Source organism: Corapipo altera, unplaced genomic scaffold (assembly GCF_003945725.1).
Source record: "Corapipo altera isolate COAL_440 unplaced genomic scaffold, ASM394572v1 44, whole genome shotgun sequence".
In the NCBI taxonomy this organism is placed as follows: Eukaryota; Metazoa; Chordata; class Aves; order Passeriformes; family Pipridae; genus Corapipo; species Corapipo altera.
The window spans coordinates 19,494,301-19,519,727 of record NW_020884880.1 but is presented as its reverse complement, the minus strand read 5'-3'; the positions used below and the strand labels follow the sequence as shown (position 1 = coordinate 19,519,727).

The 25,427-nt window shown below is 37.3% G+C and overlaps 1 protein-coding gene across 7 annotated transcripts in view; it reads right to left on the bottom strand.

Moving 5' to 3' along the window:
* RBMS3 (RNA binding motif single stranded interacting protein 3) overlaps positions 1 to 25,427 on the bottom strand; it is a 596,100-nt gene that overhangs the window by 80,873 nt on the left and 489,800 nt on the right. For all 7 annotated transcript variants that reach the window (XM_027639205.1, XM_027639210.1, XM_027639206.1 and 4 more), the window contains one exon: positions 10,115 to 10,221. In XM_027639205.1, the coding sequence (XP_027495006.1) occupies positions 10,115 to 10,221 (107 nt within the window). The remainder of the gene's footprint in view (positions 1 to 10,114; positions 10,222 to 25,427) is intronic.

Here is a 25,427-nt window from a genome sequence, read left to right as displayed (position 1 = left end):
TTGAATAATGGCGTCTGCCCCCTTCCAGATGGTTGCTCCAACAGGTCAGGGAAGTGTTTGGGCTTGGCAGGTTCCTCTGCAGGCAGGTGAGCAGCCAGGGTAAATGATCTGGTGACAAGCAGGCAGAGAGCGGGTAGCACTCCTGGAAGAGCCAGGTTAGTCCAGCAGCTGCACAGTGGTCTAAGAGGAGATGGTCCAAATTTCCAGAGGCAAAAAATAGTTTCTGCTCTGAAAGGCAAGGCTTCACACTACCTTATGTTGCCAAACAAAAGGTTCATGTCTTTATTAAATTTGTATAATTTTCTCATTATTCTTTTAAACAGATGCTAGGGCAAATGCTTTGCTTTGTGAAAATGCCACTGTTTTAATAAAATATGTAGTCTCTCCCAAGCAAAGGAGACTAAGTCCAAGTACACATGGCTGTTTTTTAAAAAAAGTATTCACTTAATACAAAGAAAAATAAAATGGCTATTTCTGCAAGTTTAAAATGTCAAAAAAAATGAATTTAGGATGACCTCAACCACTACTAATTTTGATGTAAAAAATAAATTAGCTCAGAAAATTATCATTTCTTACTTAGTTTTATATTCTTATGTCTTATACGTTCTCAGCATATTATATTGTTTGGAAAGGTTCCATTAATTCCTAATGGGAATATGTACATTTCAAAACAAAAGAGAGATAATAAAACTTTATTATCATAAACTTTTTTTGAATGCAATACATTTTTGAGGAAAAATACTGTCTTGTTCTCCTTTCTATTTTCAACACTTATAAAATTTCCTATTGTTCTCTTTTTATACTCCTGCACTGGTAAAGATAACCTAAATAGTATGTAAAAGCCCTAGAGGGACAGAAAAATTAGTTCTAACAACTCAAAAAAAAAAAAAAAGAAAAAACCCACCAAAAAACAAACCTTTTAAATAACTTAAGATATTCTCTATAAATTGCAGTGTGGACATTTTAACGTCTCATCACACATCTACTCAAGACTAAGGGAAAAACCACTTATAATTTCTTCGGAAAGGACAGATCCAAGCTTTCTATATTAGGAAGTTTCTACATCTAATCATTCTTAGAATTGCGTGGATCAGAGTTCACTATATTCCACAGCTCACACTAGTGACCTTGGGACAAAATGGAAACAAGGGAGGTAGTTCTGTGAGGAAAGGGAAAATGAACAACTGGTGTTATTTTAGTTTCTTTGACATACATAAGAATGAGGCTGCAGAAGGGACAAAATGCAGCAGCTCTTTCACTGCAGCCCAAACAATGTTCACCGTCCATGTGAGACCCGCAAACATATATTTATGCCACTTTCGGTTATGCTGCTTTTCTCATGGATACATGAGTATCCATGAGTACATGGCCATTGCACGGACCCTCAGCTTGTCCTCCAACTCGTCACACCCCAGACCTGTGTGTGGGTGCATGCAGACAGACTGCACATACTCCATTCTCTATATATTAGCATCAGGCCCATTACATAGCATCACTATTAAGAATAGGGGACACAGTTGTGTGCCTGGAGAGTATAAAACATGAAAGGCTAGACACCCCTTTCCTTATCCATGCTCCATACTGCATGGAGACAGATTATCAGAATCTGTTCAAGTATTTCAGCAGTGACCACTATAAATATCACCATCGCATTTACCAATAAAGGAAAAGTTTCACATTAGACAAATAGGACACAGCATGTGGTAATACATGCATATTGTAATCACCTACAGTTTGCCCAGTAATATTGCTACTATCCCCCATTGCTGAACAGCCTTAAACAGCTGCTATTTCAAATAGCTGCTAACACAGGACTATTTACTTCTTTCTCATCAAGTTGTGTAATTTGTCCCTACAAAATTATGCTGGCTAGAAGCCCAGGAGTGGCAACAGTTAGCTTGGACAAGTCAAAGATTTATGATCTGAAGCATCCACATTCATCAGGAATAAAAACTGACGAGCAATAATAACTTACTGGAAAATTGTTTGCACTTTCCTCCATAGCACACAAACAGGAATTCCAAAAATACCAAATATAGAATATTAGGGTGGCATCAGACATCCATGTGATAAAGGTCCAGCTTATTCTTTCAAAACCAGAACTGAATATAGCCATCACAGCGCTTAATACAGACTGAACAACACTGAGGCAGAGGTTGATGCCTCTATAGCAGCCCTTTGTAATGGTGTGTTTTCTTCCGGATTTTTTGCATCCACTGCTTTGCTCATGTTTCAGTGAAAGGACAGGGTCTTATTCCTGCTTCTGATAGTGATACTTCCCGATGAGATGGAACCTGAGAGAGTGGTACTGATGAGGGACTGCTGCTTTAGGAAAGTATTTGTCAGATATATCTTCTATGAAGGAACAACTGAACCACATAATTTTTATGCCACTCAGTCAGAAAATGCATATGCACTAAGCTATTGAATGAAAATCTTGCACCTCAATATTTCAATATGCAATCCTTTAAAGTAATCAAAAAAAAGGGATAGTTGCTATCAGTTCCATACGTAATGGAAATAAAGATCCTTCTTAATGACTACTGGTCTGTTCAGAAAGTCAGGTGACAAAGAAATAAAACCAGCTTGTTTAAAATATCATTTTTTAAAAAAGATTATTTAAACCATGAATTTACTTATCTCTGATACTTAAGACAAAGGAATGAAAATTTTTGCTATTTTTTCTGTATTTTATTAACTATTGACATTAGTAAACAAAGAGATTCTAAGAACAAGAAACTCAGTCTGCACCTTTTTAAAATTTTAACTCTTTCCTTCAGTAAAGAGCAGGAAATATCAAAAAGCCTCTGGAAGGCAAGAGTTCCCCAGGAAGCTTGAAGGCCTTTGTTCAACACTTCAAGATGAAAAATTTTCCATGGGCAAAGACAAGGTGTTCCGTTTCTTGGTGGTTTCTTTTCACCTCTCTTTGTTATAATTCGAACATAAATGAGCACATTTGCCTCATTAAAAAGACTCTTAGACCATCACATTTGCATTTCTTATGTAAATTGGATTTGTAAATCTCTCAAAGAAATGATTAAATTACGGAGTGATTATTAAAAAAATGATCACACCTTCAATATCGTGTGAAACAAGGTGGGTTCATTATTTCTCTTCCAAATCTCTGTGACGTCTCACAAGAACAACATTTATGAGTGCAGTATCTGTCTTCCAGCAAGCATAAATACCCATAAATGACCATTTTGTCCTGTGCATCTTCGGTGCATCTCAGCCTCTTTTTTGTTGCTGGGAAGCAGCTTACATTAACAACTTCACCATCACATCATCACCTACTCTCAGTGTACATGTCTTTCCAACTCTGGGGGTAAAAATTCACCATAATATCGACTGGCTACAGAGATGTGCTATGCCTCTTCCTCAGAGGTGTGACTTCCACATTATCTCCTCAAACCTGTCCTAGTCAGTCTATTCCTAGTGCTGGAGCACCTGCACAAGGCAAGGCTGCTGCCACCACAGAATTTCATATTGTGCTAAAGGCCACAGTCCCATTAGAAAAAAATTGGAGAGGCCTACAAATTAAAAAGGGGTGAAATCCATGGATGTGATGGGATTTCCAAGCAGAAGACCCCTTGGATTTCTCCTCCTTAGGGTGAGATTTGGAAAGGTAAGGTAGTAGAAAGATAAGGTAGAACTTGGAAACACCATCTCAAGACTATTTGGGAGTGGTAGCCCTACGTTGGAGACTAGAGAGAAGCTGACAGACTTAGTTCAGGTGAGTCCCAGGGTGACTGCCAGTAGGAGGGAGCCTCTGCATTTCGCTGTGGCAATTACGCAGAATTACCTGCTCTGTGAAACATTTGCATGGAATTTCTACACTCAGACTCAAGGGATTTCTGTGATTAACTGATGTGGGAGTTAGACCAGAAGACAAGTCTCTCTTCCCCATCTCCTCTGACTCATACCTTCGTCTTTTCACAGGAGGACTGCCATCCCAGGGGAATGGATGTGCCCTTGGCTACTACAGCGGAATCAACTGAAATTTCAACACTCAAATTCCTGTACTTGTTTTGTTACCATTGCTAATATCTGCCAGGCATCACAACACAAGCATCTCTTGTGCTCTGACAGCAGATACTCTGAAACACTTGGAAGAAAGAAGAGGGAATAGGGGGAAGAAATCATCAACCCAAATGAAATTCATTTAAAATACTAATTTTATAAAATAAGCTCAGTCACAAGTAAAGTCAACTTGGCAGAATTCCTTCCTTTGATTATTTAAACAGTTCTGTCAGAAATATTCCACATTATTAGAAACACTTTTGAATTCAATTCTGAATAAACCCCTGTACCTTTCCTTTTTAGAGAAAGATAAATCTGGAATGTAAATGTGACATCTCTTGGATATATAGATGTACATGAAAGAAACGGAGCATTTCCCAGTAATGTGTGCTCCTTAAGCTGCTGCAAGTTCTGAGAAAAAAAAAGGTGGTTATGGAGAGAAAAATCTATAACATTGATGTCAGACTTGAGAAGCGATTCATGAACCTCAGAAGGTCAAAGGCTGCACTGACAGACACAATGACAAGTTCATATACCTAAATGAATGACGAGAAACTCTTTTGCCCTATGGAACTGGAATGGAAGTCTGACCTACACACCTTCTGTTCTTTGGGTCGAGTCACTTTGTTCCCACTTCAATTTATCTGATTAGTTAAAACATAAGTGCTGAAGTCTACAAATTTTGAAAAGAGAAAGAAAAAAGAAAAGAGGACATATATAATACAACATAATTATTCTGTTTCCATGGCCTGCTCATACATTTAACCTTGCCATCTTCAGGTCTATGAACCATTTACTTTTGGGGATCCAGCACATCCATTTTGCCATAAGTCTGATCCAGTGTTATATCAGCTGTGGATTACAGTCACAACTGCACACTAGATGTGTGTGCTACAGTGAGTTGGGAAGACTTCCAGGGATGGCTTGCAGCACTACTGAAAATGGCAGCCCACCAGATACTCGTTGGGGACACAGCAGAAAAGGGTATGTCCTTTCCCCCTTTCTACAACATCTGTTTGTTCTGCCTAAGAAAACACTGTTGTAGGAGCAGAATTTGGAGGAAAATCTAACTACAGAAAAATCTCCATGGCAAATGGCATGATATTTTTCACCACAGAAGGAAATTCAAAGCCAAAATGAAAACTAAGAAAATTCATCTCTGATAACAGGTACAGTGATGATTCTATTTTAACCAAACCACGGTCCTTATTAAGAGTAAAATCAGTCCCTTTTAAAATCCTGATTTCAGTAACAGTGATTTCATAGATCATTAGTTAAAAATATTACTATGTGCTTTATAAGCTCAAAATCCAACCATTTAAACTGCTCTTTGGGTTTTGAGTCACTAAGGTGCCTTTTCAAAATGTTGCCCACAATGACAGCGTCTAGTGTTTTGAAGAACATTTGACTTATTGCTTTGCACCTTTTCACTTATTGGTTAGTTATCTTTTTTGCTAAACTAAGCTTTTGTTGAAAATAAGCATGCGAAGTGCCAATATTTAACTTACATGCATGCTAAATATATGTAGTAAATGACTTTGTGGGTGGTTTACATATGAGGGTACTACTGCTTATCTGGACGTAACTGGAAATTGCCTCTCACAGTAAAGAAAAGTTATTTGTCTAGGTATAAAATACATCAGCCCTAGACACTGAGGATTATGGAGCACAACTAAGTAGCACCTATCTCCTTGGAAGCATATAAACAATCTATGTCTGAGCTTTAAATGGGCCTGCCACAGAACTACTAATCATTTCTAAATGCATGCAGCTGGTAAAGAAGGGACAACTGGCACCAGGAACAACTGCTTCTGCCCTTTGCTGGTACTGACTTTACAAAATTCAGGAAGTCTCTTAAATTACCCATTTTTTATGTTTTTCTCTCTAAATTACTGTTTGCATTAGGCAAAGTTGTAATAAGCAGCAGATAAAGAGAAACATTCCCGAACAAAAGCAACATTCCTGAACTACTGGGTCATCTTATTTTTCTAAGAAAGAATTAAAAGCATGTTTAATTCTTTAGGTATTCCACCAACTGGTCTTGAAAGAAAAAAAAGGAGAAATGAGGAAAGGAGGGTAATCTTTTGACTATTTAGAAACAAAAAATGCAATCCAGATTATAGAAGCAAAAAAGCAATCAATAGAAGAATAATTGGTAGCAATTACTAAATATCATTATAGACATCAGACCAAATTCAATGGCAAGTGGGTTGCATTCAGTGGTGCATCTCATTGTTGTGGTATATGCACCCCGTAATGGTGATATTCTCTTACAAGAAAGACAACAAAAATATTTTAATTGTCTAAATTTTACAGAAACTAGCAAATGAAATACCAAAGACTTCAAAATATTATGACTCTAAAAAAACTCTTAATCACTCTGGGCTGACCAGATACAGAAAGGCTACAATTTCCAGAACTGTAAACAATAATAAACTTTGGGTAGATTTCTCCCTTTCTACTAGATAATTTTCAAACAAACTCTCTCTTAAATACATGTATCAAAAAACGTATTTCTGAATAACCAAAACAAAGTTTCAGTAAATCTGCAATAGAAGATTATCTTGCAAAATTTATGTTCAGGTTTTTAATCCAATCTGATCTCAATTTGTGACTACACTTAATTCCCTGGCTGCATTCTCAGCTACATGAACATTTTTTGGGAGCTATGTCACCCACCTCTAGACTTGTCAATCGCAATTTAGAGGTAAATTAAATCACATATTTTACAGACAGAATTTGAATACGATTATCCTCTCTCACCATCTCAATATGATCTTGTCAGGACAAGTTTCAAAACAGAGTGCTGAATTAAACCAGTGTGACATATGAGAAAGTACCCTGAAAAAAATTACTGACCTCTGTGCAGAAATTATGTCAGCAAATATTTCCAGCATTTGCAGGTTTCACTGTACATTTATTGCACTTCTATGTTAGATGTCTAACTTGACAGCCTTGTACAAAACCATCGCTAAATCCAAACTCTTGGCTCCTTAGTCCAGAACTGGTCAGCCATCACAAATCCTAGTTAAATCTCTCAGTAAATCTGCTTAGCATTTCCTGGGACTTCAAGTAAGAGAGGAAGGTCAAGAACTAGAAAGCGCTATTCAAGATCTGGCATTCTTCCCCAGTTGCAACTGGCCAAATAACCAAACACCAAACCCACCCACTGCTACCCCCCTAAAAAGCCCTAGAGAAATTCAGTGTATTACTAAAGACTTGACTTTAAAAAGGAAGCCAATTTAACAGCCAGTTAAAGTATTTCTATATGGCTGTGAAGAAATCTATAAAGATGTATATGATAAGAATAAGATTTTCTATTGCATTCTGCAATATGACCTGAAAACTTTACCAAAAAAAAAGAAAGTAATCCTGCTTTATATAATTCCACAGAAGCTCTTCATAAAAGAGAGTAAAACCTTTGAGAACAGCGTGGCCAGAGAGGTAACACTGCAGCAAACCTGCTTCTCCCCACTGAATCTTCTGCCATTTCCTCCCTACAGCAGAGTACTGGGCACAGCTGTCTGTCTCTACTTTGCATGCTCAAGTCTGAGGCGAGTGACAGAATGGTTGGCGTAATTTCTCTCGGATCTGCCCTTCTGACAAATAATCCTCATGTACGCTTAATGTTTTAGAAATGCCCTTCACGCAAGTATTCAAGAATGCAAAGCCAAAATACATCTTGATGTAGATACCAAAGGATTTGGCCAGGGTGGAAATACTAAGGGAGTAATCTCTTGGATGTTATTTCAATACTTTTCTTGGGGGAAGAAACAGAGAAAAAGTAGAGGTGAGGGCAATATTTCCAGATACCATTTGTAATCGGAACCACAACACTTGTCATATATCAATTATTTCTCACTACTCACTGCCTGTTCCTTTTTAAGAGAAATTAAAGCTGACAGGAGTAATTGTAGGAAGGTTACCTGAATGCTGCTACATAGAGAACAACTGAATGATACATCATGCTTAGAGTAAGATTATTAAAGGACAAAGAGTTAGAAAAACCCTATTTCATATAAAATAAAAGAGTAATTATACAAAAAAATTTCACATTGGAGATATGAAAATTAACAACAGTGGGGGAGAAATCCAAGAAATTAATAACCCTAAAAGAGAATATGTATCCTTGTCTTTGACACTCTGAGTAGTAAATATCTAATGCGCAACAAAGTATTAACCAGATGTTAGTTAACAGAGAAAATCTGAGAAAATCTAGTCTATATTTCTGAGTTTGTATCTTTGCAATTTTTCCACATTTGTACATTATGCCATGACAACAGCTCTGTAGTTGACTGTGATCAACAATAAGGAATGACATCTCCCAGCACTGAAAATTAATTTTTAAGTGTTGGTACTATAAGCACACCCACCACACCTTGCCTCTAGCTCACCATGATATTACTGTGCTTAACAGGTAACACTCCACTAGCAGCAAATGAACTATGCAGGATATAATAAGCTGATGCCTAGAGGCCATAGGCATAATGGTGGCTTGCTGGCTTTAACTTTATATTCTCTTTTTTCATTGATTTGAACTGAAGGAAATAGAGAAGACTGGAGATAATAGCTATGATGGTATTTACTATTTAAACAGGGATTTAGAGATCTTTAAAATACAGATTGTTGACCTTCTTGAGGGTTTATTATTGTCTCCTATATATATACCTCTGTTTTTTCAAGCTCTGTTTACCCTGACCTGAGTCTACTGCTTGAAGTACTTCTTGGTCACTTGTTTCTCAGTGGACCCTTAATGTGACAAACCATAATGGCTCCTGAGAAGACATCTCCATTTCTTGAGACATACAGCACAGGAGACTGCAATGAACCTTTGGAGACTTCCACAATCTCCTAGAGCAAATGTGTCTGCTGAACCGAGATTTTCAGCCCACAGAGCTAAAAATGGATCATTGCTGTTGGAATAGGGTACAATAACCACCTTGGTGGTGGGAGAAATTTGTACACTTTCAAACAGCCTTTCTGTTTGTTTTAGGAGCTCATCAATTGTGTTAAGGTATATATGTCATAAACTAATGGTCTGAAGACTATCATCTAGCACAAATCATCTAGTAATCCTATAACTTAGAAATACCAATTATATTTCTTTATTTGCCTTGTAAAACTGAAGTAGATACAGCAAAACCTACCAAAAAACCCACAAATAAACAAACAAACAAACAAAACACAACTCCGCCCCCTCCCAGCTTGTAATCTTGTGGGTCACAGTCAAGCAACATACTTTTTTTCCTTAAAGTCTCAATCATAAATACAAATAGTTGTTTAGGATAGAAATATTTGTAAGTCCTTCAGCCTTCATAGCTATCACCATGTATAAGAAGGGACTATGACAAGGTCTACCTTATTTATCTTTATTCTATAATAACATTCTAAAATAGTAAACAAACTCCTGAAGAGTTAAATAATTTTCTTTCCTCTTTCACTCGCATTTGGGGACACTTCACATACAAGAACACAGAAAAGAAACTCCAATAACAGACTATTTGCAGCATAGCAGAAAGTAACTACTAGATTATTTTAAAACTTTGTACTCATGATGTAGCCGAGACTATTGTAAACCATTTTGTCTTGAACAGAATGAAGAGCTCAGCCCAAATAAGCTTGCAAAAAACTTTTACATGGACCCTACATCTGGATGTGTAAGTGCATCTCTCCTTTTTGGAACAGCCCACCTATTTCCTAATAATCTTTTATCACCAGGAACTAGACGGAGAAAATAACACTGTTCATTTGTTTCAGTGCAAATTGATTTGATTTGTAAAAGGTACACCACAGGTGCTGATTGGCACACCAGTAAGAGAATACTCGGCTCAGGTCCATCTGTAGACAGAGTGCTCACGGTGGGACCAGGCTGTGCACAGTTCCACACCAAACTTGGAAATTTTCCTTTCCTGCAACTTACACTCCACACATTATCATAAACCTTCATCTCCCCACTGCTTACAAAGCTTTTTCTGTATGAAACTGTTGTATTTTGTGTGCAATCTGATTTCTTCGTAGCCCTGAAAGGTAGACCTCCAGGTCTGTAGCTGACTTCTGCCAAACCCCAGGAAAATAATTGCCGCGTGGCACTTACCTCTCCTTCTCTGGGCCACGGCCTTCCATTCTGTGTGTATTTGCTTTGATTCTGGCGCTTCTTTTGCCCTCCATCAGCAAATTTGCACAGCAAAGGCTCAGTGGGGGCTGTGAAGACAAGAAACCCAGTCTATATTAGCATCCCCCCCAAAGAAAGTGATTATACCAGCAACAGTAGTGCTTTGTAATACTGATCTTTTGAAGTAAAATCTTGCCTTCTGCAGATATTTTTTGCCTCTTTTAGCCTTGACTCCAGTGGCAGCTGTTCTTATTAACTAAGCTTCAAAAAATATATACTGGCAGCCCTTAAAAGAATTTAGCAAATATTGTTGAAAAAATAATCAGCCTACGCAAAACGGTAAATTGCTGTAGTGGAATAGTATAGTCAGGCATTAGTTCCAGCTAAGTTAGACACGTATTCATGACCAGCATTAGTGCAAGGATAAACAGTGCTTTACTAAAGCAGCTTTCTGTTTTTATTGTAAAAACTTTGCAAGAACCTGTTTAAGGAATAAGTGTTCTCACTATTTCAGTGTGTCTCAGCACCCAAACCTTTAAAAATCTGAATAAACAGAACAGAATAGAGACTTTTGCCAAGCACAGTCCAATTAGCTTTCTTTTCCTTTTAACTCCTCTTTTAAGTAAGTTGGCAGTTGGCAGCTGAGGAAACCTTTTTCCTCTCCAAGTGAGATCTGAAGTGTGTGAATACAATAAGGAGGTGAGGAGAACCTGAGAAAGAAAGGATATTCACAGTGCTGCACACCCAAAAAGGTAGCCCACAACAGGGCCCTGTAGTGAAGAAATCACCACACATCAAATGGGCACAACAGGAAGGGAACTTGGTGTCTTGGGATCTTTTCCCATCCATCCAGTTTGTAACAGCCTCCTAAAATATTTTTTTAGTGTAATTAACACGCTGGCGGGTAGCTTGTCGTTGTTGCTTCATCCTTAGAAAAGGGGTCAAATTCTACCCACTTCGTTAGGTTTATGTGACGGTTGTCCTTTACTGCCTATGTCAACAGAGAAGCAAACCAATATCAACTTGGTCGAAAGAAATCTAAAACTGATGTGTAACCTCTGAATCTTTTCAGGAATTTTTGGGTTCCCAGGCAGGATAAGTCTGTAACTAATTAACCAGGGGGTTTGATGGAAAAAACCAAAAAATCTGGTTTTTTCTTCCTCATTTCCTGTTTCTGAGAGGCTAGAAATGTTGAAAGAATACAACTGTAGAGATACAAAGAAAAGATTGTGGTAGGGGGGTTAATTAAGTTGTTGACTTATTTATTTGTAATGAAAATTATGATTTGGTTAAGGGATAAGTTCATGTAGTATTAAAACAAGCTAATCTCCCCAACCTCCTAATTACAGACAGTTCAAAATGGGTCAGAAAGCATAGATTTGTGATCACCCAAAAACTGCAACCAAGAAGCCATGAATGTAGAGAATCTCACATCAAAAAAACAATTTTTCATTGGAACAGCATCACTTTGGCTACTTCTGTAGCTATAACAGCTTTGTTTTTTCATTACCATTTTATCAGGCTAGTAATTTCCAAGGTCACTAGAAACTGAACTGCAGGGAACAATCCATTATTGGCAGAAAGCTTGACTCTGTGACCCCAGAGGTCCTTCCCCACCTCCGACTTTGATTATTGTATCAGATTTTGGTAGAAGCAATGCTCAACCAACCATCTTAAATTTAAAATAATGAAAGTTTAAAAGCATCCAGGTGGCTACAGAGATTTTTTCTGTAGATGATGAGATTTTACAGGGCTGATTGCCCTGCACTTTTACCAGTTTTACTCCACAGCACGATGCTGCACGATTTCAGAGTGGTTACGCAGAGTTCACTTTGATGTGACTGTGAGGGAGGAGCAGGTGCTTAGCCAGCATTAAAGAAAGACCTATTAAACATCACAGCTGAAGCTTCAAAAGCTTTTTGTTTTAAGCACTGAAGAACTACCAAGCAACATATAATGCCATTAGAAGGACCATGTAAAAACCATCTGCACATTGGCTATTTATACATGCCATGATCATCTGCTAATGTACATATGTGGTATTAGCCCATACACTGTGATGTGGTTGAACAAGCTAGGAAATCACATATTTTACTACACATCCTCTCTATATATTAGCCAACCACAAATACGAAGCCGTTGCCATTTCCAGAATTCTCACTATCCAGCATTACCATCTGACAACCTCATATTTGTTAATTAGTGGATTCCTAAAGTTGATTGAGATTTAATAGAACTGCCAAACAACTTTATTAGCCCCATCTAGAAAAAATTTGAAAAACATTTTAGAGACTTTTCAGGAATTTGGAAAGAAGGTGGAAGAGACAGCGGTACCATGCTCTGCATGGGCAAGTTTCTGCATGGGAGGTTATACTCCTCTAGAGCAAACTGAGGGGAATTCTGTGGAAAAAGTCAGTGTGTGTTGATCAACATTAAAAGAGACAAAAAGTTCAAACCAAAATATTTTGACAGGAAGACAGAACCCAGATAAGATGGTTTTGGGTTGAGGGTTTTAGTTTTTGGTTTTGGGGGGGTTGTTTGTTTTTCCTAAACACAGGCATTGTAGCATCAAGAAAGACAGAAAATTATCTTAATAACTCTGAATTGGTGTAAGGTCCTATTGGTTTACACCTGGAAACAACTACCAAGCTCAAAATATATAAAAAAATCAAATTAATAATTTCTTCTTTTAGGACACAAGGTAGAGTATAACAGTTACTATAAAGAGCACATGCCATTCCACCATGTAAGTAAAACTATTTCTAAGTAGAATTCTTTTTAATGGTTTCATTAAATTTCCAAAGTGCTTTAAAAAAATAAATTTACTTCAGACGAGAAAAAGATCGCAATTAGCTACTATGGTTATTAATTTGAAAAGAAAATATTTAGGAACTAGTCAAATGATATCAATATTAGATGAATAATAATGATAGATTGCAGTAGAAGTGGTATATTTTACCCCCAAATACTTCTGAAGGAGAGGAAGGAAAACTGGGAATATTTTAAACTTTCCTGTCTTTTCTTTTCCATTCCACACAGATACTCTTCAATTTATGGACTGTATTTTCACTTTTCTCCTTTTCCTCTGTATGAACACACAGACTGAAAAAAAAATGCCTATGCTCCTGCCTTATTTCTCACCTTTTGTACTGCTGTTTTAACAGAAAATGTAATTTGTATATCTGTAGATGTTCACATTTTGAAGTGATAAGCGTATCTTTTTATATGGTTCTTGACATCCTCTAAGTTTTGAGCATATGTGGTATTTTGAAGCATATCTGGAAAATCTACTGTTGCTATTTTCCTGTCAGAAAAGTGAGAATTGATTCACTTGAAACAAATTTCAGGCTATTCCAGCCTGATAAACTCTTCAAGATAGAAGGCACTGCTCTTTCTTTGACTTCTACCTGACAGTAACAAACACAAATATCAAGAATGAATAACAGCTTTAACCTGAACAAGGTTCATTAAGCCATAACCCATTTTTCAAGGAGAAGATTTAAATGCTTGCTGTAGTTCCCATCCAAAGCCTACTCTAGTTAATAAGACATAAATAGCCCTGAACTTGGCTTTGAGTCCTGAGAAGGAAGCGGGATCAAATTGATAGTGCTTCTAAACAGCATTTGCCAAGATACTCAGGACTGCCTTAGGAGAGGGCAGTAGTTAAAATTTAGTGTTTAAATTCTGTTCCCATGGAAGTCAATGGCTAAACCTCTCTCTCTCTTCAGTCAGGCCTTGAATTTACTCTAAGAGTTCAGTGGAGGTGAAAGAGAGAGACTGGCCTTATGTCAATCAAGCCTGTCGATATTGTTAGAGCTCCCTCAGGAGATCAGCTTCTCATGCTCTGCTACTTTAGATGGACAGATTGTGCAGACAAACAGTACAGAACTGCCAAAAGGCTGTTAATATCACCAAAAGCAACACTGGTATTTAAAATAGCCCAAAACCTTTAGAAGGAAGACGATGGGGATAACAGTGCCCCCTTCTCAAATCTTGCAGCCTCTAAGAAATGTTCCAACTCATGAACTTCAATTAAACTGGAAAATTCAACAACAACAACAACAAAAAAGCAAACTTCTAACTAATTCTGAATACATAATTTCCTTATTCCTTCATTCATTGGAAGGGAGATATATTTGAGCTTCTACATATGCAAAAATGTATATATTCATGAGCATGTGCTTCATAAAGGAAGATGAAAGCTGTCATTTGCATTCAGTGAATCTTTTTCATTATTTCAGGTGCTTTGAAACTTCTAATGTTTTATGAGTTACTGAGAAAAGCTTGTCCTCCACAGTTTCTGATTCAGTCATATAGCATCATCTGTCCAGCAATGGCAAGAATTACATACATAAAAAGTAACAACAAGAACATTTTTATGCATTATGTCTGCTTTTACTATCAATATTTTTGAAGACAGAGTATTTTTTAGCATGTCAGAAAGAGTTTAATCTCTTAATATTTTACAAGAATGAAAGTAACATTTTCAGTAGACAGCCTAGTAACATGTGCATTGTGAACATTCATGTGGGTCTTCAGACAGATCTATTTTGTTAATGTGAAGAAAAATGATGAGAAAGTCATTGGCATGTCAATGAATGGTCAGTGCACGGTCAATAATCTTTTTCAAAGTATGTTTAAAAAAACTAAGCATAGTAAAAATTGAGTTCACAATTACAAAAAGCATACAAACTGATCAAGTTCTGATAACTTTTTTCTTCCTAACTGCCTTCCAAATTTTAACTATCTTGATAACATTTTCATGTACAAATCACACAGAACAACTGATTGAAACATCCATGCAAGAACCAACCTCTTTGTCTCCTACAGATCTATCATTTGTAGTCTTTAAGAAAAACTTCACCCTATGGTAACATCAAAGCCATTTTGTGAGGAGACCTGTTTACTCATACAGTATTTCAGAGGGAGACCTGAGAGACACAAAAGCTCCAGAGAAAGGCAGGACAGAGCAATTTAAAGTTCTGATTCTATATCTGGGCTCAGATGCATGTACCTAGCAGGACTAAGGTCTTCCTAGGTCCTTCAGAGTTTATTTACAAAATGAATTTTGCTGTTGTTAGCTTTGAAAATATAAAAGTTCCAGGACTCCATCAACAGTGTGACTCTCTGCTCTAGTGAGTCCACTGGCTTCTAGGAAAGTTCTATCAACATCTCAAAGTTGTAAATAAATGAAACTCAAATTCAAGGAAGATTATAAAACAAAACCCTAGCTATTCTGCTCTTGGGAAATGAAGAATTACAAAAGATGGTACGTGGCACAAAAGGATAAAAGGACATGTAAGGACAAAGTATTAGCTTAGTATGGAAACCATGAGAAATGAAGCAAATAAACACTTCATCCTACCCCACATGAAGTTGTTGAAGGACAGAATAGAACAATACATACAGGAGTCCATGATACAGAATGTGATGACACAGGACAGACCCTAACATATACAAGAACCAGTGCTTTTAACACAGGTCAAGCAATATATGGCACATTTCCTAGAATTACAGAATCATAGAATATCCTCAGTTGGAAGGGACCCACAAGGATCATCAAGTCCAATTCCTGGCCCTGCACAGGACTTCAACATTCATATCATGTGCCTGAGAGTGTTGTCCAAACGCTTCTTGAACTCTGTCAGGCTTGGTGCTGTGCCCACTTTCCTGGGGAGCCTGTTCCATGGCCTAACCATCCTCTGGGGGAAAAATCTTCTAATATCCAGCCTAAACCTTCCCCATCACAGCTTCATGCCATTCCTTTGAGTCTTGTCACTGGTAACCAGAGAGATCAATGTCTGCCCCTCCACATTCCCTTGTGAGGAATTTGTAGACTGCTATGATGTTTCCCCTCAGTCTCCTCTTCTCCAGGCTGAACAAGCCAAGTGACCTCAGACTCATATGGCTTCCCCTTTAGGCCCTTCACCATCTTTGTAGGTTTGTTCAGTAGGTTTACAGTTAAACCGAACTACATTATATTCATTGGATGTGTACAGCTGATTATGAAAGCAAAAAAAGGAGTTACCATTGCATTTTAGCGTACAACATTATTGTTTTCATATAACAGAAAAGGACGCCAAAGCAACAAATATAACGCAAACATCTATTTGGCTAAGCAAGGGAAAAAAAAAGGGGTTTACTTCTGATAAACTGTATTATAGCTTAACTAATTACCTCTATTTCAACTCTTTGTCTTAAGAAACAGGAACAATCCTTTCATCTCCTTGTATAATAATTATTTATAAAGAGCAAGAATACATTAGAAAAGAAAAATAAATCTTAGAAGAGAAATAATGTGTTAAGCATAAAGTTAGTGCTTCTATCCTGTGAAACAGAAATTACTCAGAGCAGGTAGAACAAGTAACCATATGTGTATGTTGGAGAAACAGCACACCAACTTTGAAGTGTGGTCCAGATTTTGTTGCATGCAATCCAAACACTCAAGCTACTACATAGAAAAGTTACGCTTAATCATATTGTTGCAGAAACACCCACAAATATTTGTTAGAGCAGATCAGCAACTAAGGTTGCCTTTCCACGAGAAACTGCTACACTCATTTTACTGTTTGTTTTTGTCTAAAAAACTATTTTCCTTTTAAAATTTTCACCGGAAGAGTAGATTGGGAGTGCCTGGTTCTGGTCTATTATAATGCTCCATTCCAATGTTGCTGATAAGGAGAAACTGTTATAATTGTTATAGAAACAGGTGCCTCAATATGGTATGGAAACTTAAATCAAAGTAGCAAAACTGAAATTAAAACAGTGCTGAAATGTTGTAATATAATGGTATATTTTTATTTTAACAAACTCCATTTTTCAAACAATTCTAGTGCTGGTCTCTGTTGGAGACCATGACTGTATGACAAGCAAATCCAGAACAGAATTTAGAAGTTTATTATTTAACTTTATTAACTATTAACTAATTAAATAACAAACACACTGCACTGGGTTCTGTCTTTATTTTAAACGAAAGCCCTGAATCAGAGTTCACAGAAATTAGAGATTCTCACTGAATCCGAAGCCACTCTACTAAACCCAAATTTAAATCTGAGGTAACTGTGAGTAAGAGTAGACCCTGGCCCATGAGTTGTGCTAGAGAAACCAGCTTCCTCAAACTTGATAATACAGCAAAGTTCTGCCCTACTGGAGGTCCCCAGGATAATGCTGAAAAATAGCAGCTGTAGTTCATCCTTTGCACCCAATGCTATGACAGTTCTTCACAACCTTTAACTACTGGGTGAAAAGGAAGCTAAAGGAGTGAATTACTTCGCAGTTTTAAAATTTCTCCAAGAGCCTTTACATCAAAAGAGGAGATCATCTTACGGAACGACAGTGCAACTAAACCAACTAGGTATGTTCATTAGTTTGCGGAAATCATTTCACACGCCTGTGCTCAGGCCAGCGTTTTCCATGACTTTTGGACAGGATCTGTAATCAACTGAAATTTAGAGCACGCTCTTTTAATGTGCCAATTCTAATTACAAAACATAGAATTTGGCTGGTTTAATATCTTCTCCAAAAAACACTTTGATAGACTCCCTTGGATTCCTGCCTCACTGGAAAAGCCATGTACCAATAAACTGAGACAGTATCATATTTTGAAGAGAATTATTTGCTCCAAGTCTTGAAAGCACTTCACAATTATCTGCGAGATAGATAATAAATAATATTGAAACAAGTAGATATAAAATGTTTTTTTTGTTAAATAAGCAAGGTCTCTAACTTGCTTAATCAGCACTGTTAAAAAATGAATGCTTAAAAAACCAACACACCTTTCCATGTTTAAAGAATTTTTGTGTGGAACTTAAGTGCCACAGCTTCCCTGTAATTCTGTCATGCCAGAGTAACTAAGCAAGACACTGAATAAAAAATAGTCTATGCAGCTCTTCTCAAAACTACGTAAATAGTAGAATAAAGACTTACAATAATACAATGGTCCCCTACCAAGAGTTTCTTCCCATTGACAACAGCTGAAAAGTGTGAACAGTTTTTCAAAACAAACCAACCAAAAGCCCAAAATTATGTTTCTTATGGTTTTCTATACATTTTGAAAATACTAATTGCTGTCTGAGATTCTGACTTCTATGATTAAAACAAAAATAAGAAAGAGAAAAAAAAGGCTTGCTTTTACCATTGTTATTCTATTGACTCACTGCTGCAGAGGCTCATTGGAGTACATGTTTGGGCAGGAGTTGATTCCTCCAAATGAAATGAAAAAAAAGCCAAACTTAAAATATATTCCTGAAAGCTTGTTAAAACATTTTGCTGTTTTTCATTGTGAATTTCTAGACCACGCATGACTCGCCACACAGACACATGCTGGAACTAGGAGGGATCAGGTGAATAATACCCAACCCAAGATCTAGTGAAGTTGATGAGAACACTTTTAATACCTTCAATGGGTTGTGGCACAGGCTCCTAGCCTACGACTTGACCTGGAACTAAAAACAACAGCGAGTATCTCTTACAAACTTTGTTTTCACTTGCAGCACTTTTTTTTCCATGCAACCACTCACAAATTTCAAGTGCTGGTGTTTTATTGGGTCTTTAAATTTAAAGCTGCAATCCCTTCTTATTAATAACAACATGTAAAGAAAGGCAAGACAATGTCCAGCCTGTCATCAGAACCAGTTTTCAGGAAAAAAAAATTAGACAGTGATGTTGTGCTGTCTTACTGTGTTGCCTCTCATCCCAGAGAGGCATTAAAGCTTAAAGTTCATACACTGAGGTGGTGAAGTCTGAGTTGTTTCATGATTTTTAAAAAGTAGCACCCTGACTTTAGTGCATTTACTTCATCCTGGTATACCACCTGAATGCTCCTCTACCAACGCACACCAGCTGAGCATGTGGTCCCAGGACTCCAATCCGCAAGTAGAAGGAGAGAAAATCTCACTGTCTAAAGGTGGATCCAAACCCACTCTTTAAATCCCCCTCTGAGACTGCCCAATGAGCTTTCAGGAAAATTGTACCTCCTATACCTTTTTGTCCTCTCCCATCTCAGAAGTTATTTTGTTTGGATGGAAACGGAGATCTTGTATTTCTTACTGTTCAATTATTAAGGAACAGCAACAGAGTCGGCTTCATCTGAAAGGCTCAGCGACTTTTAAATGATCTCATGTACCGTAATTTATAATGGAAAATAAGGTACAAATAGTGTGAGATGCTTTCTAGTTCCTCTCTAATGGAAATAAAATGAATTCCTGGTAATGGGTGACCCTACTTGCTTCCGTGGTCACTCATTTTACTTTTTAGTGTTCTCTTTAGTAGTCTCAGGAGAAAAGAGCAAATGCAAAGCTTTTATCTGAAGCTGCTTCTCAAAACAATAGCTCTGTGCTTCTGCTATAAAATCTATTTTTACTATTCTCATAAACAAATATTATTGATCACAGAGACTTTGGTACTATTCTCACTAAGAAAAATGTACTTGCACTGACAGTCCAGAGATAAAATTGTTAGAATTTATGCAGTACAAAGAATTAATTCTCATGCTGTTCATAAAAGGTTATTTCATGAAGCCATTTAAGGATTTTTTTAATATGTAGTATGCAATTTATGTAAATTTATTTTATTATTTATTTATTAGTTTTTATTATGTATTTATTTAGATAAACCAGAACTTTATCATCACATCATTTGTCTGTATCAACTAGAACTAACACCAGAGGAAAAAAAATCTCTTCCAACATATGTTTTCAATATAAACAAGCAAACCAGGCCAAATGTTTCATGTCAATACAATGATTTCTTTCCACCAACATACTGATAACTGCTGTAAACAGACATTTATTTTTTATAATTAAGGTTGAGTTTTGGCATTTGCTGCTCACACTCCAACACATGTCCAGAAGAGCTTATGTAACCCAGCGTTATACTCCATGAGTAAGTTATGACCATTAGCTTATTTAATTCACACATACGTGTTTAAATAATACTTTTTTTTTCCCAGTTAGGGAAAGACACATCTGTTGTGTCTTTGTGAATGGTCACTGCAATAAAAAAACGGTCATATATGTAATGCTAACATTTGCAGCTCTACTCATAGCCTGTTAAAGAGTAGCAGTAGAAAACATATAAAATGGGAAAAAATATTTCCCACTGTGTGTGGTCAAAGCAGTAACATGACCTTCTTGATATCACACTTGAAACAGTATATTCCTAAAAACACTGATTACTGTGGATGCATGAAACATTCCTGTGTAAATGGAAAAAAAAAAAGCTAATTTTTAACCAGCTATCAATCTTCTGAACAGTTTAAAAATATTCAGAATTATTCAGACTTTTTCTTCTCTGCCTAATTAAAATAATTTTATTTAAATCAGTTGTAATTAACACATATTCTAATAATGACTACTGGGTGCAGCAACAAAAACTCCAGCCACTTATACTCTAAGGCATAGATGAGCCATATAATTTTGCCACTACAGTGAAGGAAAAGCCAAAGGGAAAATTATTTTTATGGTTATTGCCCTTCTTTCATTTTACTCTTCTGCATTCACTGAAAGGTATAAAGTGTATGCCTTAAAACGAGTGAGTTTGCTAAGAGCATTGCCAGCTTCCTCACTTCATTGCAGGAACAACTTTAAAAAGCGGATTTGACTCTGACTGGTATAGGTTACACAGCAGAAACCATTTACAAGACAGCGACTGACTGGTTCTTAAAGGCAGGAGTCCATTTTGCTGTGGTAGAGAATATCCAAAATCACGCTAAAAAACTTGGACAGAACAATTAGTGTACCACAAAACCTCACTGCATGCTCTTACCATTTTCTTCTGTAAACAGGCCCAAAGAGAGGGAGGGAATACTTTAGAAACAACACATGACAGCAGAACATGGACTGCAGACTATGCAGCACCCATGGGACACACCAATACCCCTCACAGCTCCAGCTGGGTGCACTGGCTGCTCCTCATGGCAACTTCCAAGCACTGAGTCTGAAAGACACACATTTTTGGCTGCTACTGTGCTGAATGTCAACTGCTCCCCTCCTCAAGTGCCTGCAGGCAGGGAGCAAGTGTGGCACTGGTAAGTATGTGCTAGAAAAGGACAGAAACAAAAATGTACACGGAAAAAAAATTACCGAGTAACTCCCATTTTCTTGAAGGGCAAGAAGGCAGTAAGGCCCTGTAGCATACAACCACCTGAAGTTCCTGCCAGGACATGGAGGCTTTGCAGCAGATAAAAGTCTCTTCCTTCAAGGCACAATTGTACCTGTGATTTCCACGACAGAAAACTGCATAGTGCTTTCACTGGGAATTTTCCACTAAACTATCTATTTATGATGACACTTTATCCAAGGGAAAGACAAAATGAAATTATAATCTTTTCCCAAGACAATGGAATATCTCACTCATACTTCTTAGCTCTTTTCAAAAATGTGTTGATGATACCAACACTAAATCTAATGTGCTATGACATAAGAAAAATTCTATCTCTTGCAGCTTAAAAATCTTTTATTATCATCTGAGACAATATCCTAGAATATTAAATAGATAACATTAAACCCTTCTGAAATTTTCAAATGTAGAGCTCTCAGTTGAGGATAGACAAGGAAGCAAACTTACATATTAGAGGCTGAGTGATAGCCTAATCCTTAACTCTGTGTAATACATGTCTCAGAGGTTGTAGGAAGGTCATACTAGATCCTGCTTTGCCAGGCACCCAAAAATTACAAAAAGAATAGGATTTCAATGCTAAGATTGGCAAAGCAAAAGTCAGTCCTCTACTCTTTCAGTTAAAAATACTGGAATAATCAGAACAGGAGTAAGCTAAGCACAACAAGAAAGAATAGGTGAAAAGGAAAAAAAAAGTATAGAAATATGCAAAGCAAAACACTTTAAGAAAATTAAGGGAAAAACAGGAGAAGAACAGAAAGAAATGCTTCTGAATTGCCCTTGAAAATGTTCTAGCTTCTCAGAAAAGCAAATGCAATTCATGTCCTCCATTTCTGGATGACAATGGGGGCCTTCACAAGCACAAAGACTGCAGTAAGAAAATAAATTCTAACTGCCTGAATGTCACTGCCTATAGCAAGCAGAATGACAGAAGTTTATAAAAAATGTAGTTTTACCTGAAAACAGAGAATGAAGACCTGTTCTGTTACACTGTGAGGAATCCACTAAGACTGTGCCTAGTCTCAGAGCAATTGTATGGCATCAAATCACTAATGGAACTGGGGAGACTGTTAAGTCTCCTCCACACAAAAAAATCCAGTCTCTCTTCTCAAAGTCAGTTTAAAAGCTTATCTCAAAATCTGCAGATAAGTCAACGATTAGATGCCATGGGAAATACAATTAAAGATGACTACATAAAGAGGAAAAAGCAAGGACCTCTCTTCCACATAAATTACATTATGAGAAATAGTAATAGTCTCTTATGCCAAAATCCAGTCATTCTTTAAGGTTTTGTCCCCATTTCAGTGGGATCCTTCCTTGGCTTACAGGCATGTGGATGCAGCCATGCTGGCATGATGAGCCTGTGTGCAACTCTATTCAAAGCATGATTACAACTCAACAGCAGTATCAAAGTATAGTCTGGCAAAAGCCGTTTCCAGCTGATGTGAAACAGCAATTTTCTTCAGAGTAAATTATTTCATGAATCAGCCAGCAGGGAGTGACAACATTCTGCTGCCAGTGACTAAGTATATGACCTCTAGGTTGCAATTTCCATCAGCTTAAGAAGAGTCCATTGAAAACATGATCATATTTTTCACTCTACTGTTAACAGAGATGCTAATCTGGCTCTGTGTCCCTTCTTTCTTCTTTTTTTTTCTTTTTTTACTTTTTGCTAGCTTTATTGCTTGCAGTGTAGTATTTCCCTGGAGACAGAGAACAAAGTCTAGAACAGGTTGCTAATAAAAATTGAAGACAACACAGTACAGTAAGAATTAAAGGGCAACAACATTTCTACTTGCCTAGCAGAGACCTCATGCCTTTCTCCTGCCATAAGAAGGCAACTTAGTACTGAACCTTGCAAACTGATAAGAGACAAACATACTAAAGTGAGAGGGAGAAAACCTTTTTGAGAATGTTTAGTACACACCCAGAGACAGAGGAAAAATCCCAGTCCTGAATATGGTCAGAAGAGGTCTAAATGAAGGGTAAGGTAAAGACTGAGTAACTAAAACATGAACACTGCCCAAATTATCAAATGTTCTCCAAATGCTTCAGCTAGGATCGGCACACAAATAAAATTTCTAGCTAAAGAAGCAAAACAGACTGATGTTAGTATTAATGCTAGTGAATTAACACAACAGTAGAATACTGTACTACCTTATGAGGTTTGATTGTAACAAAAAACATGATAGAAAGTGTTCTATTTATACTTTTATTAGATAGGTATTCTTAACTTTAATAGAAGTGTTGAGGAGAGGAATAACAGAAGCCTAGATTTTATTCAGCATCAGGATTCTATTTGACTGTTGATTCTAACAGGAGCCAAAATCAATGGTTAAAAAAGCTGCCATTAAGCCACATTTGTTATTCCTATGCAATACAGTTCCACTTCTTGGGTGGGGAGGACAAAGCCTCAGACTGTAAAACTCTGCTCTGAATTTAGAAGGACAAGCTTCTAACACTGATAATCAGTGATATTAACACTCCATGCCAAAGGGTGTAGGAATCTGTATTGAATAGGCCAGTATAGACTTGTCGGTGGAACAGAAAATGGAAAATGCAAGATTTCTTTGCCTCCACATCTATCTGAGGTGTCCTGAGAACTGGCCTACTTGGAAATGTGCCATATGCTTAATGTGGACCTATTGAATTGTGCATTCAGTGGGACAGAGTCATATGAGATTTCCTAGAAACTTATTGGTCAGCTACACAGTATGTGCAAGGGCTTTTTAACTGTCCTGGAAGGAATATATTACCTGGACTGAAATACAAGGATATGTGACATCAGATGCAACCACAGTGGCTCAGGGCTCAGCCCAGTCTATTTGCAATAGACTGCTCTGGTCCTGGATAAGCAAAAATGAAAGTGCACTTGGGCAAGAGCTTTTGCTTTTAGGGTGCCTATGTGCCAAACCAGAATAACATTACATGTTTCCTCTAGGAAGGCTTGCTTTACAATACTGAAAGAAAAATACAGTTATTTGAAATGGTCAACGCAGACCAAACCAGCTTGCTTTTATTATCTCATATTTACATTACGCAACATGTACCAGTGCTGCAGGATTACGGTATAAGCATGCCTATGTAGTTCTCAAGCTACCTCATGCCATGCTGCTTTAAGGTAACTTCAGCAGCCACTTTTTGCATCCTTAAGATGGGGGTTTTTATGGTGTTCATCACAGACTTTGTTTGTAGACACTTTACAAGCACTAATGACCTCATTCTCCCAGTAGGTAGTGAATTATTTCCTTTGTTTCACAAAGAGATGAGCTGCAGCATGGGGATAATGCAAGTTGTCCAGTGTCACACAGACACTGAGTACAGATCTCCTGGGTTCCTGTGTAGATTTATTCACAAGATAACCGTTCTCAAATAGCTCTGCCTAGCTGTGCTATTTTCTCAGCCCCATTTCCCACTTTACTCTATTTCAGGAAAAATCTCTTTCACCTATCCAAGTTTGCAATGACACCATCAGCTCACTAAAAGGCTTCACTGGAAGACAGCTTGATCTACACTGCTCATGAAAATTGAGCTTGTAGTGATAGCAAGGACTGGATGCAATTATAGACGTACACACAGACACTTCTCTGCACATGTTTGTGTCTCTGCACATAGCATATATGCATATACATATATATTATCAGGTATCTGTAGAGAGTTATCAAATATAGAATGTCAGAACAGTCAAAGCGCAGTTATCTAAAGCTTCAAATAAATGTGTATTATTCACTGTAATATTTAGTTATTCCAGGCTAACACTCCTATCTATGTCCCTAGAGGGCAATGTCACCTAACAGGTTGTGCTCATGTCCCTGTCATCTTCATATGAAGTCAAAGATGATGTTATTGTGAAGACAGACAGAAGTAAGTCCGTACTTAATAAAATTTTATTTGTTTAAATATAGACTTGTCCCTCTTTACTTTCAAGAAGTTTTGAAGGCTGATTTCAAGAACAGTTTGATTGTCCAAAATTTACCTCCTTTTACAAACCTCTGGGATTATCCCTATGTCAAACAGCGTAAGGCACAAGTAAAGAGACAGTTCAAGGCACTAAGGCCTTAGAGAATAGCATGCAGGAATCTGAATGACTGCACAAGGGAAACTTGAAGGAAAACAGAATGGTCATTTTCTTGCCTGTGTTTACCGTCTTGCTGTTTCTCATTTATGGTTCTTTCTGCAA